The sequence below is a fragment of the Uranotaenia lowii genome, chromosome 2, assembly GCF_029784155.1.
Source record: "Uranotaenia lowii strain MFRU-FL chromosome 2, ASM2978415v1, whole genome shotgun sequence".
NCBI lineage: Eukaryota > Metazoa > Arthropoda > Insecta > Diptera > Culicidae > Uranotaenia > Uranotaenia lowii.
In genome coordinates this window covers 363964283-363978780 of record NC_073692.1, presented here as the reverse complement: position 1 = coordinate 363978780, position 14498 = coordinate 363964283, and the positions used below count along the sequence as shown (strand labels likewise).

At 41.9% G+C, this 14498-nt stretch overlaps 1 protein-coding gene across 1 annotated transcript in view; it reads left to right on the top strand.

Annotated features, from left to right (window-relative positions):
• The first annotated feature begins 1069 nt into the window (after positions 1-1069).
• The window catches only part of LOC129744543 (transcription factor Dp-1), a 44262-nt gene continuing 30833 nt past the window's right edge, over positions 1070-14498 (top strand). Inside the window, exon 1 of the mRNA XM_055737120.1 lies at positions 1070-1762. Coding sequence (XP_055593095.1) covers positions 1711-1762 — 52 coding nt within the window. The 5' untranslated portion in view covers positions 1070-1710. The remainder of the gene's footprint in view (positions 1763-14498) is intronic.

Here is a 14498-nt window from a genome sequence, read left to right as displayed (position 1 = left end):
GCCATCACCTTCGTTTGGGTCCCCTCACATTGCTCGATAATGGGTAATGAGAGGGCGGACTCTCTGGCAAAGGTGGGGGCGATGGAAGGCGACACATATCACCGTGAAATCGTCTTCAACGAATTTTACTTCTTAGTTCGAAGAAACTCTCTTGTCAACTGGCAGCGCAAATGGGACGAGGATGAGAAGGGTCGGTGGCTCCACTCGATTATTCCAAAGGTAAGCCTTAAACCCTGGTTTAATAGATTGGATCTGAGTCGGGATTTTATTTGTATATTTTCCCGTCTCATGTCCAATCATTATTCCTTAGACGCGGTACTCTATCGTTTTGACATTGCTGGCAGCAATTTGTGTAGTTGCGGCCAAGGTTACCATGACATCGAGCATATTGTCTGGTCGTGTGAGGTCCATCTTGTCGCCAGAACGAATTTAACTGACTCCCTTCGGGCCCGAGGAAAACCACCTAATGTTCCAGTGAGAGATGTACTAGCTGTGCTAGATTTGGACTACATGTTCGAAATCTACCTTTTTCTAAAAGCTATCGATCTTCGTCTATAATTCTTTTTTATTTTCATATTTCTCTTTCCTATCTTCTTTCTCTTTAAAATAAAAGTGTTAAGCTAAGCAAAATATTGTAAAAACAAAAAACGAGTTTGGCTCCTTAAAACCTGAAGGTATGAGCCGTTTCAAATAAAGATTTCCAAAAAAACAACAGATTCGCATTATTTTATTCACAGTTCGTTGCATAGATGATTGTCATGAGTTGTTAGATACTGATAAAACCGATAAAACTTGATTATCGTAATATTCTGAACTGTTTCTCTGATAAGAGAACGATTCTCGTGAAATCCTTGAAGCCGCCATGCAGGATAAATTTGCTGCATGGGCACTGCCAGCATCGCAAGCGGCGTTTCGTCGTCAAAAAAGGCGCCATCGTGTGAGTTCGAAAATGTTGATGTTTTGATCCGAATGTTTTCGAAAACGAGCAACTGTCAAACCGGACATGTCAACAAACGACTTCGTGGTTGTGAGGGGGTGGGAAAATTGTTTCCGCGGGTGAGAACGAAGAACACTTCTGGGGGCGCAGTCAGCCAGCCAGCTAGCCAGCAGCAGCAGCAGCATCGTGAAGGCACAGCACCACCATCATCAGCAGCAGCAGCGAAAAGGGAAGAAGAAAAGCTAAAAGGTAACCGCGAGCGAGCAAAAAAAAAGACCCGCCGAACTGACTGAACTGCGACTGGCTGGACTCGAACTCAAAAACTCGACTCGTCTCTGGCGAAAGCATCGTTTTGACGGACATTTTTGCATACGGAGGCTGATTTTCAAAGCGGCCTAGAGGTGTTCCTAGTGGACCGATTGTGCTTAAAACAGTGCCCGGTGGAAGGTGAAAATTTTGCCTACCAGCAGAGCTCGGAAGTGTCGAAATCCGTCGCGGTTGACCGGCCCAAAAGGCCCACGGAAAATTGCTCCCACTAAAGGGTGCGCTTTTCGCGGATCGCCATTTTGAACGTTTCGGTTTTCGTGTGGCGGTGTCGTTTTTTCGTCAGCCGTGTCAGTTTTCTGTGAGGGGAGGGTTCCGGGATTAGGTGCAAGAAAAACTAGACATTTTCCGGTATCCGGTCGTGTGTTTAGTGGGTATTAGTCGGTGCAAGTGGCCAGTGGTTCCCGCGGAAGAACGGAGCGGAACTCCCCCGAAAACAAGGCGGAAAAATGGCCCACCATCAGAACAAACCGGTTAGCATCGTGATTCAGGACCCCAATGGTAAGTGGCCAGTATCCGGAACATCCGGGTTTGTTTGTATTGAAACTTATTTTTCTGATAGCTTATCTTAAGTGCAGATGGTCCATGCAAAACATGCGTCCATGCGAAACAGATTCTTTGCGCCCTTTCACACCAATTCTAACGAGACATGGCCTTGACCGCACAGATTTCGTGGGTCGAAGTTCTGATGGAATTCGATAGAAACGATTGATAGATTTTGTCATCTTGTAAGCATAAAAATCGGAAAAACCAATAAATTTTATTGAACCGGCGTTGAGGGGAAATTCCGATAACCAGGCTTCGATTAGAGAAGCAGACATGATGTTAGAATGTCATTAGATGTTTAAAGGGCTGAGAGTTCGAATGTCTGTATATAATGGGAGGTTTTTTTTTCTTAATCAGAATTGCCGTACTTGAGAATCAAGATTTCGTACTTACCTACTAAAAAATTTAAGATTGTGATAATACTATTATCATATGAGTACACGACTTGTGAACATGACAAACATTTTTTAATTGATTGAACGTCGTTTATTTTCATATCATTGGTTATTCTAGTAGACTCTACAGATGATCCCTAAAAAACAAGATCATCCATCGAGTTTCAAATATAAGATGTACATATTATTTTTGTCCTTAAGCCTATTATTGTTACACAAACTAATCCGATAATACAAATTACGAACTGATTTTAAATTCTACAAAATCAAACACGATACTTTAAATACCCACTTAACTACAAAAAATTGTCTTTTTTTTTTTGTTTCACCCCAAAAAGGTGTAGCACGAACTTTGGATTTTTTCGCGGTTCATTATTAGATGGGCTTAAAATTACGAAAGCAATAAAAATTAAAATTGCATGTAACTAGGTTTTGTTCAATAATTTTATTCAGCTTTCTTATTGAAAGATCAGATTGATGAGATGATCGAAAAACAGCTAAGTGTACTTTTAAAAATTGTGTATCAAAGTCAAACCCTTTCAGAATTTCAGTGAGTTCGTTGGAAAGCTGCTATTTTCAAGATTTTTTTTTCAATATTTTTTCTTAACTCAGTGTAATCAGTTTACTAAATTGCATACTTTTAGGGTATGACAGAAAAAAATCTACTGATATAAATAAATATATTTTTATTTACATAGTATTCCGTCTCACGACATAACTTGACGAACATAATTCCTAAAATTCACTCGGTTCATAGCAACCGTTCTCCAATTTCTCGGGCACCCCACGTTCGCCAGATCACGCTCCACTTGGTCTAACCACCTCGCTCGTTGCGCCCCCGCTCGTCTTGTTCCTACCGGATTCGTAGCGAACACCTGTTTTGCAGGACAGTCGTCCGGCATTCTCGCAACATGTCCAGCCCAGCGTATCCGGCCAGCTTTCACCACCTTCTGGATACTGGGTTCGCCGTAGAGTCGCGCGAGCTCGTGGTTCATTCTTCGCCTCCACACTCCGTTCTCCTGTACGCCGCCAAAGATGGTTCTTAACACTCGTCGCTCGAATACTCCGAGTGTACGCAGGTCCTCCTCGAGCAATATCCATGTCTCGTGCCCGTAGAGAACAACCGGTCTAATAAGCGTCATATACAGGTTACACTTCGTACGAGGGCAAAGTCTTCTCGACCGCAGTTGCTTGTGGAGTCCATAGTAGGCACGACTTCCGCTGATAATTCGCCTCCGGATCTCACGGCTGGTGTCATTGTCTGCGGTCACCAGTGAGCCGAGATAGACAAAGTCTTCGACTATCTCCAGCTCGTCGCCGTCGATCATGACCTTGTTATTACTGGACAAGCGGGTTCGGTCGGTCTCGGATCCGCAGGCCAGCATGTACTTCGTCTTGGACGTATTAATCATCAACCCAATCCTTCCTGCTTCGCGTTTCAGTTTGCGGTAGATCTCCTCCACCGCCGCAGATGATCTGCCGACTATATCAATGTCATCGGCAAAGCAGATAAGTTGACTGGATCTGTTGAAAATCGTGCCCCGCATTTCGCCCACCGCTCGTCGAATAACACCTTCTAGCGCCACGTTGAACATCATGCAGGATAGACCATCACCTTGTCGAAGCCCCCTGCGCGATTCGAATGAACTCGACAATTCACCCGAAATCCGCACACAGCACTGCGTTCCATCCATCGTCGCCTTGATCAGTCTGATTAGCTTCCCGGAAAAGCCGTTCTCGTCCATGATTTTCCCTAGCTCGTTACGGTCGATCGTGTCGTATGCGGCTTTGAAGTCGATGAATAGATGATGCGTAGGGACTTGGTGTTCACGGCATTTTTGGAGGATTTGCCGTAATGTGAATATCTGGTCCGCCGTAGACCGTCCCTCCATGAAGCCGGCCTGATGACTTCCCACGAATCTGTTTGCTTGTGGCGTGAGGCGGCGGAGTAGGATTCGGGACAACACTTTGTAGGCGGCATTGAGGACAGTGATCGCTCGGTAGTTCTCACAGTCCAATTTGTCGCCCTTCTTGTAGATGGGGCATATTACCCCCTCCTTCCACTCCTCCGGTAGCTGTTCTATGTCCCAGATCCGGACTATCAACCGGTGTAGGCAGTCGGCCAACCTGTCCGGGCCCATTTTGATGAGTTCAGCTGCGATGCCATCCTTCCCAGCCGACTTGTTTCTATTCAGCTGGCGAATGGCTTCCTTAACTTCACTCATCGTTGGGAGTGGCTCCTCTTCGTCGTTGGCTACGCCGGCGATGTACCTTCCCCCACCGTCTTGATCTCCTGCATGTGCGCCGTTCAGGTGTTCATCGAAGTGCTGCTTCCACCTTTTGATCACCTCACGATTGTCCGTCAGGATACCCCCGTCCTTATCCCGGCACATTTCGGCTTGCGGCACGAAGCCTTTGCGGGATGCGTTGAGTTTCTGATAGAACTTTCGTGTTTCTTGGGAACGATGCAGCTGCTCCAGCTCCTCGAGCTCCTCCTCCTCCAGGCGGCGCTTTTTCTCCTGGAAAAGTCGGACTCGCTGCCTCTTCCGCTGTCGGTGATTTTCCACATTTCGACGGGTGCCTCTTTGCACTACTGCCGCCCGCGCGGCATTCTCTTCGTCCATCACCCTCCTACACTCCTCGTCGAACCAGTCGTTCCGTCGAGATCGCTCCACATAACCGATGACGTTCTCCGCAGCACTGTTGATGGCTGTTTTGATGGTATCCCAACAGTCCTCGAGAGGGGCTTCGTAAAGCTCGCCCTCTGCCGGCAGCGCTGCTTCGACCGATTGCGCGTAGTCTGCCGCGACCTCAGGTTGCTTCAGTCGCGCGATATTTAACCGAGGCGGGCGCCGGTTTCGCGTGTTGTTCACTACGGAGAGTTTTGGGCGCATCTTCACCATCACCAGATAATGGTCCGACTCGATGTTGGCGCCCCGACAGGATCTGACGTCGATGATGTCCGAAAAGTGCCGGCTGTCGATCAAAACGTGGTCGATCTGTGATTGAGTTTGGTACGGTGATCTCCAGGTGTACTTGTGTGGGAGGCGGTGCTGAAAAAAGGTACTACGTACGGCCATTTAAATAAATATATATAAAACAAATTATCATACAGTCAAAATAACCTTCAACCCTAATCTGCTCTTGAGTAAGCTCCAAGAAAGATAAAGTTAGAAGCTATACGTTGCACATTAGGATATATTTTTTTGAAATTTATAAGATTACTAGCAGACCCGGTAAACTTCGTCTTACCATGTTTAATATGATGTCCATGTTCCATTTTTGTTCTTCGACGATTAACTTTAAAAAAGCATTAAATATTGATTTGTTTATTGTCTCGCTTTTGTCAACATGTCCTAGTTTTTTTTTAACATTAACGCTTTTTACAACGCTTTGTTCTATCGAAATTAAACATTATAATTTCAACACTTTTTTTATTTACTTATCTTCAATTCGGATTATTTGTATATAGCCGAATGATCAGGTATCCGGTTCTCGTTGCAAATTCGTTTTTTTTTTAGCACTCGACGTAATCATCCAACTTGGCAAGCCTCGTGCTAAAAAATCCACTTTTTGTTACTTGTTCCATGAATAATTGTATGTTGATAATATGTATGTATCTTAATGACGTAGCATTTCGCTTTATTTGTCTGAAAAGTTTTCAAATTATGTCAAATTTAATTCTCGATTTATGCCTACAAACTTGTATGGATGTCCTTATTGGTTTGATAAGTTTTCAAGCTATACATCGCAATTTATATTGAACTCCCTTTTTCCCACTGCAATGCAGAGAGGTTTGTAACAATCATAGAAACATATCTCGTACCCAAATACTCTCCCATGTTACAATCATGTTTATCATTTTTCTCGCTATATATTAAACTTGTAGACATGACACATTACAACTTGAAAGTGATGCCAAACAGAATTTGTCATGGTATGAAATCTGGCGAGTTTTTATACTGCAAATTACTATATTTTGATTTGTTTTAGCAAAAAGTGCAAATTTAATTCATATTGATAAACTGCTTTTCAATGAATCAAGGAAAAGAATGGTTTTTAAAGAAGAAAAAAATATTCAAATTTTGTTATTTGGCTGAATTATAGCAATTTTCTCTTTTTTTTTGCTGAGGGTCTTTTTAAGACTTTTTAAGGTTCAAACTTACTGACCATATCTGTTCATTAACAATCAAATGAAAAGCAGATTATCAAAAATTTAATGGATCGAAAAAGTCTGTTCATGTTTCGACGGTGGTATGAACATTTTTTTAAACATTTAATGTAAACATCACACAAAACCTTAAAATGACGATTTCTGCACCGAGAAGGCTAACAGTTTTCAAAGTTTCGTGTTTCTGTATGTTTTATCAAATTTCATTGATATATTTGCAGTTTTTTTTTTGCAGTTAAAGTAAACGTTTGATACTCGACTTTAACTGAAGTTTGTCTTAAACAAAAGACCTTCATTTACAAAGACACTTTTTATAATTTTGAATATCCACTTCAGATTCAACACGCGGGATACCCTTTTCAAAACTTTTCTCATATAATGCCGAATCATTTTGGAGAGGAAATTCCAGTAAAAAGTAGATGTTTCCTGGCAAAAAGGCGCGTTTGAACTTGTTCCACCATGTAAAATGACAGGAGGTAATAGTTTTTTGAACACTCTTCGGTCATATTCAAATTTTTCAAAAAAAATTCTGCTTCCACTGGCACATCAATCTCTAAAAAGTCTCTTCTAGGTAGGCAAAATACGTAAAACAACAACACACTTTTCATGTTAAGTACGTACTTGAATTGTATGTTAACAAACAGTACAGTGTTTTCGGTCAATGGTTTAATAAACAGTTGAGTTTATTTCGTCAGATTGTTTGTATGGGCTCAACAATTAATAGATGAAGAAATAATTTATCGTTTTTTTGTAAATGTTGAACGTTTGCTAATCATTTTGTTATCTATTTTAAAGGACAGGCTCTTGTTCAGTCCATTTGTTTGTACATTTTCATAAGATTTTGTTGTGGTTCTGAAAAATTAGTACATGTTTTTATTTTGACGGCTATCGATAGGAATCTAGGCGTATCGGATTATACCATTGTATGTAAATCTTCTCACTTGCTTTTTTTTTCAAACGCCCGCAAATATACCTTTATCAGTATTGAATTTATATTTTTAGACAAAAAATGCTGCTTTAATTAACACGAAATCAAAATAGTTTTAATTTTTTAAATCGTTTATATGGTTTTGATTGGGTCGGCAAAATATAAATCTGGGTCACATATAGGCCGCATTCATTAATATGTGCTGTACAAATGTGCTGGGAATCATTAGAAAAATATCACATCTAGGCTTCATAGCGCCACCACGTGCATTGTCAGTATGCCTGGTTGAGAAATACGCGCTCAAATATTTCCACTGATCAGTATGCTATGCAATGGTTACTATCCTTTCTCGACGTTTGTTTTCGACGCCTCGACCATAGAGACGAAAAACAAATCGCTCGCCCGGCGCCCAAAGTAAAGAAAATCTCGAAAAAATTGAAGGCCATGACTTTAATTTGATTCAATTTATTACAAATTTAATAATTACGGACAATTGATGTGACTTTTTGTTGTTTTTATTCAATATAAACCGATTCGCATGCCCACAGAATATTCTAAAAATAATTTCATTTGAATCGGTTGGGTCATTTCGGAGGAGTAGTACTACAAACACCGTTACAAGAGAATTTTATATAATAGATGATCACGAAAAATGTAAAAAAGTGGTGTAAAAACCGAACTTTTCAATCAATGAACCGTCAATATTGTTTAAGTCACACCAGATGAATTTTGAAAAGAGGATTGGAAAGTTGACGTAATTTGGCACAGTTTTGCATTTTTAGATTTTCAAAATACAAAACAGAATTATTGACGAATTTTCAAAGGTAGCTGTTTTTACGAACCTTTTGTCAATTTGCAATTTCTCTGATTTTCTAATACCTACTTAAATTCAACTTTGTACTGGATTTTGAGTAGATTCACGCAAACTTTCCGTAGCAAATTTATTTTTATCAGAAAGCCAATTTCATACCGATTCTAGTGTGCCAAATTTTGTCAACTTTTTAAAACTTTTTTCAAAATTGATCTGTTGTGATTTAATCAATTTTGACGGTTCAATTATTGAGAAGTACGTTTTTTACAGCACTTTAAAAAAAAAAATTAAAAAAAATGTACCCTTGTGTGCAACGTATAACTTCAAACTTCAGTTTTTTTGGACATTGAGCGAAAATTTTTTGGAGCATTCCGTAGCTGTTCTATAGTCTTTTTTCCGAAGCTTGTTTTTTTTTTGTAATTTCTTTATTTGAAACGGCTCACACCTTTAGACTTTAAGGAGCCAAACTCGTTTTATTTGATTACAATTGTGTGCTTATATCTAGTTCACTTTTTGAAGAAAAGATAGAAGATAGATAGGAAAATGTGAAAATAAAAAGAATTATAGACGAAGATCAATAGCTTTTAGGAAAAGATATATTTCGAACATGTAGTCCAAGTCTATCACAGCCAGCACATCTCTCACTGGAACATAGGGTGGTTTTCCTCGGGCCCTAAGGGAGTCTATAAAATTCGTTCTGGCGACAAGATGGACCTCGCACGACCAAACAATATGCTCGATGTCATGGTAACCTTGGCCACAACCACATAGATTGCTGCCAGCAATATCAAAACGATAGAGTACCGCGTCTAAGGAACAATGATTGGACATGAGACGGGAAAATATACGAATAAAATCCCGACTCAAGTTCAATCTATTAAACCATGGTTTAAGGCTTACCTTTGGGATAATCGAGTGGAACCACCGACCCTGCTCATCCTCGTCCCATTTGCGCTGCCAGTTGACAAGAGAGTTTCTTCGAGCCAAATAGTAAAATTCGCTGAAGACGATTTCACGTTGATACGTGTCGCCTTCCATCGCTCCCACCTTTGCCAGAGAGTCTGCCTTCTCATTGCCCACTATCGAGCAATGAGAGGGAACCCAAACAAAGGTGATGGTAAAGCGACGTTTTGATAAAGCACTCAAATTATTTCGTATCTTCTCGAGGAAGTACGGCGAGTGCTTTCCCGGTTTTTATCGAATGGATTGCTTCAACAGAGTTGAGACTATCCGTTACAATATAGTAGTGTCCACCTGGCCGTGAAGCGACACTGTCCAAAGCCCAGTGAATAGCGGTAACGTAACTCCGCTACATATACAGAGTATGGTGACTGGAGACTATGAGAGACGCTAGATATTTCGTTAAACACTCCAAATCCTGTTGTTTCCTCTATAAGAGATCCATCGGTAAAGTACATTTTATCAGCATCGACGTGTCTATATTTAGCTTCGAAAATTCTTGGAATCAGAAGAGGGCGATGCGAGACCGGGATTCCACGAATTTCCTGCTGCATAGACAAATCAAACTGGACAGAAGAATGATCGTAGTCTGGGCTACAAACACGACTTGGAGAATACGAAGAAGGGTTTACCTGCATTGACATGAGGACATGGTATATAGACATAAATCTAGTATGAAGATTTTGCTCAAGTAACCTTTCGAAATTCACAATCACCAATGGGTTCATGACCTCACACCTGATGAGGAACCGGAGTGATAGTAAATTGAATCGATCTTTAAGAGGAAGTATTCCTGCCAAAACTTCGAGACTCATGTTATGCGTTGAGGGCATACAGCCCAGAGCGATGCGGAGGCAGCGGTATTGGATACGCTCGAGTTTGATGAGGTGAGATTTGGCAGCTGACTGGAAGCAGAAGCTACCATATTCCATCACTGAGAGAATGGTTGTTCGATACAATTTTAAAAGATCTTCTGGATGGGCTCCCCACCAGGTGCCAGTGATTGATCGAAGAAAATTGATTCTTTGTTGGCATTTTCCTTCCAGATACTCAATATGGGCTCTCCAGGTACATTTGGAATCAAACCAAACCCCAAGATACTTAAAACACCTCGATTGAGTGATCGTTCTGCCTAGGAGTTGAAGCTTAGGTTGAGCAGGTCTATGTTTTTTAGAGAAAACAACCATCTCCGTTTTCTGTGGGGAAAACTCAATCCCAAGCCCCAAAGCCCAGGAAGACCATCTGTCTAAAGTATCTTGTAAAGGTCTGTGCAGATGAGACTCGGAGGATCCTGTTACAGACACCACGCCGTCATCTGCAAGTTGTCTTAGAGTGCAGCCTTCAGAGAGACAACTGTCGATGTCACTTACGTAAAAGTTGTACAAAAGAGGACTCAAACATGAACCCTGCGGAAGTCCCATGTAAGAGATTCTTCTAACTGCAATATCTCCGTGAGCAAAGTTCAGATGTTTCTCACAAAGCAAGCTGTATAAGATGTTGTTCAATAGAGGAGGCAGACCCCGGGAGTGCAACTTGTCTGACAAAACCTCTATTGAGACTGCATCAAAAGCTCCCTTTATGTCTAGAAACACCGAAGCCATTTGCTCACGTTTTGCGTACGCCATTTGTATCTCTGAAGACAGCAAAGCAAGACAATCGTTTGTCCCTTTGCCCCTTCGAAACCCAAATTGAGTATCTGAAAGGAGACCATTTGCTTCTACCCATTTATCCAAACGAAACAAAATCATTTTCTCCATCAATTTGCGTATACAAGACAACATCGCTATTGGACGGTACGAATTCGCATTGGACGCTGGTTTTCCGGGCTTTTGGATAGCGATAACTCTTACTTGTCTCCACTCTTGGGGAACAATGTTGTTCTCCAAGAATTGATTAAATAAATTTAACAAGCGAAATTTGGCGGCGTCCGGAAGGTTTTTCAACAAGTTAAATTTGATTTTATCAATTCCTGGAGCTGAATTGTTGCAAGAGAGAAGGGCAAGTGAAAATTCGACCATCGAAAAGCTGGAATCCAGACCACACCTATCAGGAGGCACGTTCCGGATTATTTTTTGCGCAGGTGTGGAATCTGGACAGACTTTCCGTGCGAAGTTGAATATCCATCTATGTGAATGTTCCTCATTTTCATTTGTAGAAGATCGATTACGCATGCTTCGTGCAACTTTCCACAAGGTACTCAGGGATGTTTCCCGTGATAAACCGCCTACAAAATTCCGCCAATACGCCTTCTTTTTCCCTTTGATCAATTTTTTAAACTGATTTTCGAGGGTAACATAGGTTTCAAAAAGGACGAGAGTTCCATGTTTTCGAAAATCTTTAAATGCTTTCGATTTGTCCTTATAAAGCTTGGAACATTGCTGGTCCCACCATGGATCAGGAGGCCTTCTAGGAATAGATGAATTTGGGATCGGTTTTGTTTGAGCGCAAAGTGCACTTTCATGTATCATACGTGAAAGAAAGTTATACTCCTCTAAAGGGGGTGAAACATTCATAGAATCGATGGATTTTGTTATTTCGTCTGAGTACTTTTTCCAGTCGATGTGTCTTGTAAGGTCATATACCATATTTGTTGAATTTGAAGAGCTGGCCCCATTGGTGATTGTAATTTTGATTGGCAAGTGGTCACTACCATTGGGATCAGGGATTACCTTCCACTGGCAATCCAATGATAGTGAATTTGAGCAGAGTGAGAGGTCAATTGCACTTGGTCTTGCTGGAGGTTTAGGTACCCGTGTTTTTTCACCCGTGTTCAAAATTGTTAAATTGAAATTGTCACAAATGTCATAAATAAGAGAAGAACGACTATCGTCAGATTGTTCTCCCCAAACAGTTCCATGTGAATTGAAATCACCCAGGATCAACCTTGGCTCAGGAAGTACTGAGCACAGGTCCTCTAGGTGACTTCGATCTACTGCAACTCTATGAGGCCAGTACAAACTGACAACACATAAATCCTTACCTCTTATAGTTGTATGACATGCAACAGCTTCAATTCCTCCTGATAAAGAGAGGTGGATTCTATAAAAGGAGTGGCGCTTGTTGATCCCTAAAAGTACCCCTCCATAAGAATCGTTGCGAGCCAAACGAATAATATTAAAATCGTGGAATGAGATGTTTGATTGAGAAGATAGCCATGTTTCAGAAAGGGCAAAAATATCGCAACTAGTTTCATGAAGAAGAAATTTGAACGGATCCAGTTTAGGGATTAAACTACGACAATTCCACTGTAACACAGTGATATCTCCGACCTCTCGGCTTAAATTAGCCATCGAGAGAGATAAACACTGAAAGAAGGGGCCAAGTTTGCATCAATTGCTTCAAAAATGTCTTTACTACAGGTAGCATTGAGGTTACAATGCCCCTGATTGATTCCGTTGCGTTGAAAAACGTGAAAACTCCATTTAAAATGTCGGACAACTTGAACAGTCCCGATTGAGTAGTCGGTTCCGGGAAAACTTCATTAGACTTTGGGGTCTTAGAAGTCTCCGGTACTTGTGGTTTATTCTGAGGTACAAACTTCATGGAGGATCCGGGAGGGACAAGCTTTTCTTTTACAGAAGTTGTCGGTTTTTGTGTGGCGTCGATTTGGGAGCTAAATGTTGGAACCTTTTTCGGAACTCTCGGGGTCTTAGGAGCAGGTTTTGCTCGTTTTCGGGAGTTAGCAACAAAAGTTACTGGGTGATCTTGATCAGTGGAGTCTGTGTCATCATTGTCCACTGGCAGCACTGAAAAATTGTTACTCGAATGAGTTTGAATCGGAGGCGCCGCGCCCTTTAAAATGGCGGCATAAGACCGCCTTGACCGTTCCTTTAAAGAGCGCTTTTGGTTATCCCAGCGACTCTTAAATGCCTCACACGAAGAGATTTCATGGGGTGAGCTCCATCCCCATGATTCTCCCCGCATTTGGGGCACCGCCGCTTGTTGCAGCAGTGCGACGCAGTGTGCCCCAACTTAATGCAATTTTTGCAATCCATTGGGCGAGGCACAAAGAGTCGCACGGGTAGCCTTAAAACTCCGTTAATCAAAACGTAGTGAGGGAGGGCGGTACCCGCAAAGGTCACACGAAATGATGCCGAAGGGGAGTACTTTTTAACTCCATCTACGACGGTGGCAGTTTGGAGTTGGCGACAATCCAAGATATCGACCGAAGTCGAATCAAGGTTCCTAAACTTACCAACGCCGTTGGATTTAACGTACTCCGCCTCTAGGCTCATCTCAGTGATCACGCCCTCGATCTCTACGTTTCGAGACGGGATGTAGACGAGATATTCTAGGTTTATGAATTTGCTGGCCACAATCTCATTTGCGGCTTTCCAGTTAGCCACTACAACGCGCAGCTTGTTCGGACGCAATTTCGTAACACTGGTTACAGAGGGCCACCTCGCCAGATCTTTGGTGATCTGTACCACATTTAGCTGTTTACCATTCGCTTTGGGCCGGATGAAAACCACCCATGGCCCAGAGGAAGATGAGCCCTCTTTATATTGTCGGAGCCGGGTGACTCTACTCTCGACTGAGGATGATGCAACATTGTCATCCATCCGAGAACAATTTGCATCTGAGGGACCAGCATCCGCCGAATCCTCCAGATGCTCCTCATCTTCATAGGTGATATTCGCATCACCCCCATTTGGTGGGTATAACCCCCCGCCTTCGCTCATATTTCTCAACGGGAACACGAATGCCCTCCGTGTTGAAAATATAAGCGAAGCACAAAATTATCGAAATATATAAAAAGGGAAATATGATAGAAAAAGAAAAAGTGAAAAAAGAAATAAAAAAGAACTCACAATTGTTTTTAGCACTTATTACAGTGGTATTTTTTCCAGTGTATATGGACTGCTCCAACCACGTGGTCCTCCGTTGATCCTCCAAAAAAAAAACGTCAACCGCAGAACCCAAATAAACGATCGCAGGCCCTTCCTCGTTGGTTGAAGATGGTTGCCACTTCTCGACTCGGTCTCGGGCGAGAACAAAGACCAGTTTGATGATTCGCCAAACAATGGCGGCGGACCTCGTGGTGATCGATCAGCTATTGTCTACGATGAAGATGATGATGATAATGGCAGCAGCGATGGCTTGGTAGCCTCGAGGGCGATACGATGGATAAAGAATCCGTTGTGTTATCTGTCTATTTTGCTTTAGTAACAACACACGCGGAAAACTTGTAATTAACTATCACTTGCACTTTGCTTTACGGTACCTATACCCGGATGATATAAGCAATTAAACTCGCACACGATAGCACTAGAAAGCGAACACGTCTTTCTTCTACAAACGACGCAGAACGAATGAACTAGCTATCTTTTTTAGAGGTGATATTCTTCACTATTAATGAGAGACACTGCGTCGAACATTTTGACGCAGCATTAACAGCGATGAATATCACCCTAAAAAATTACCCC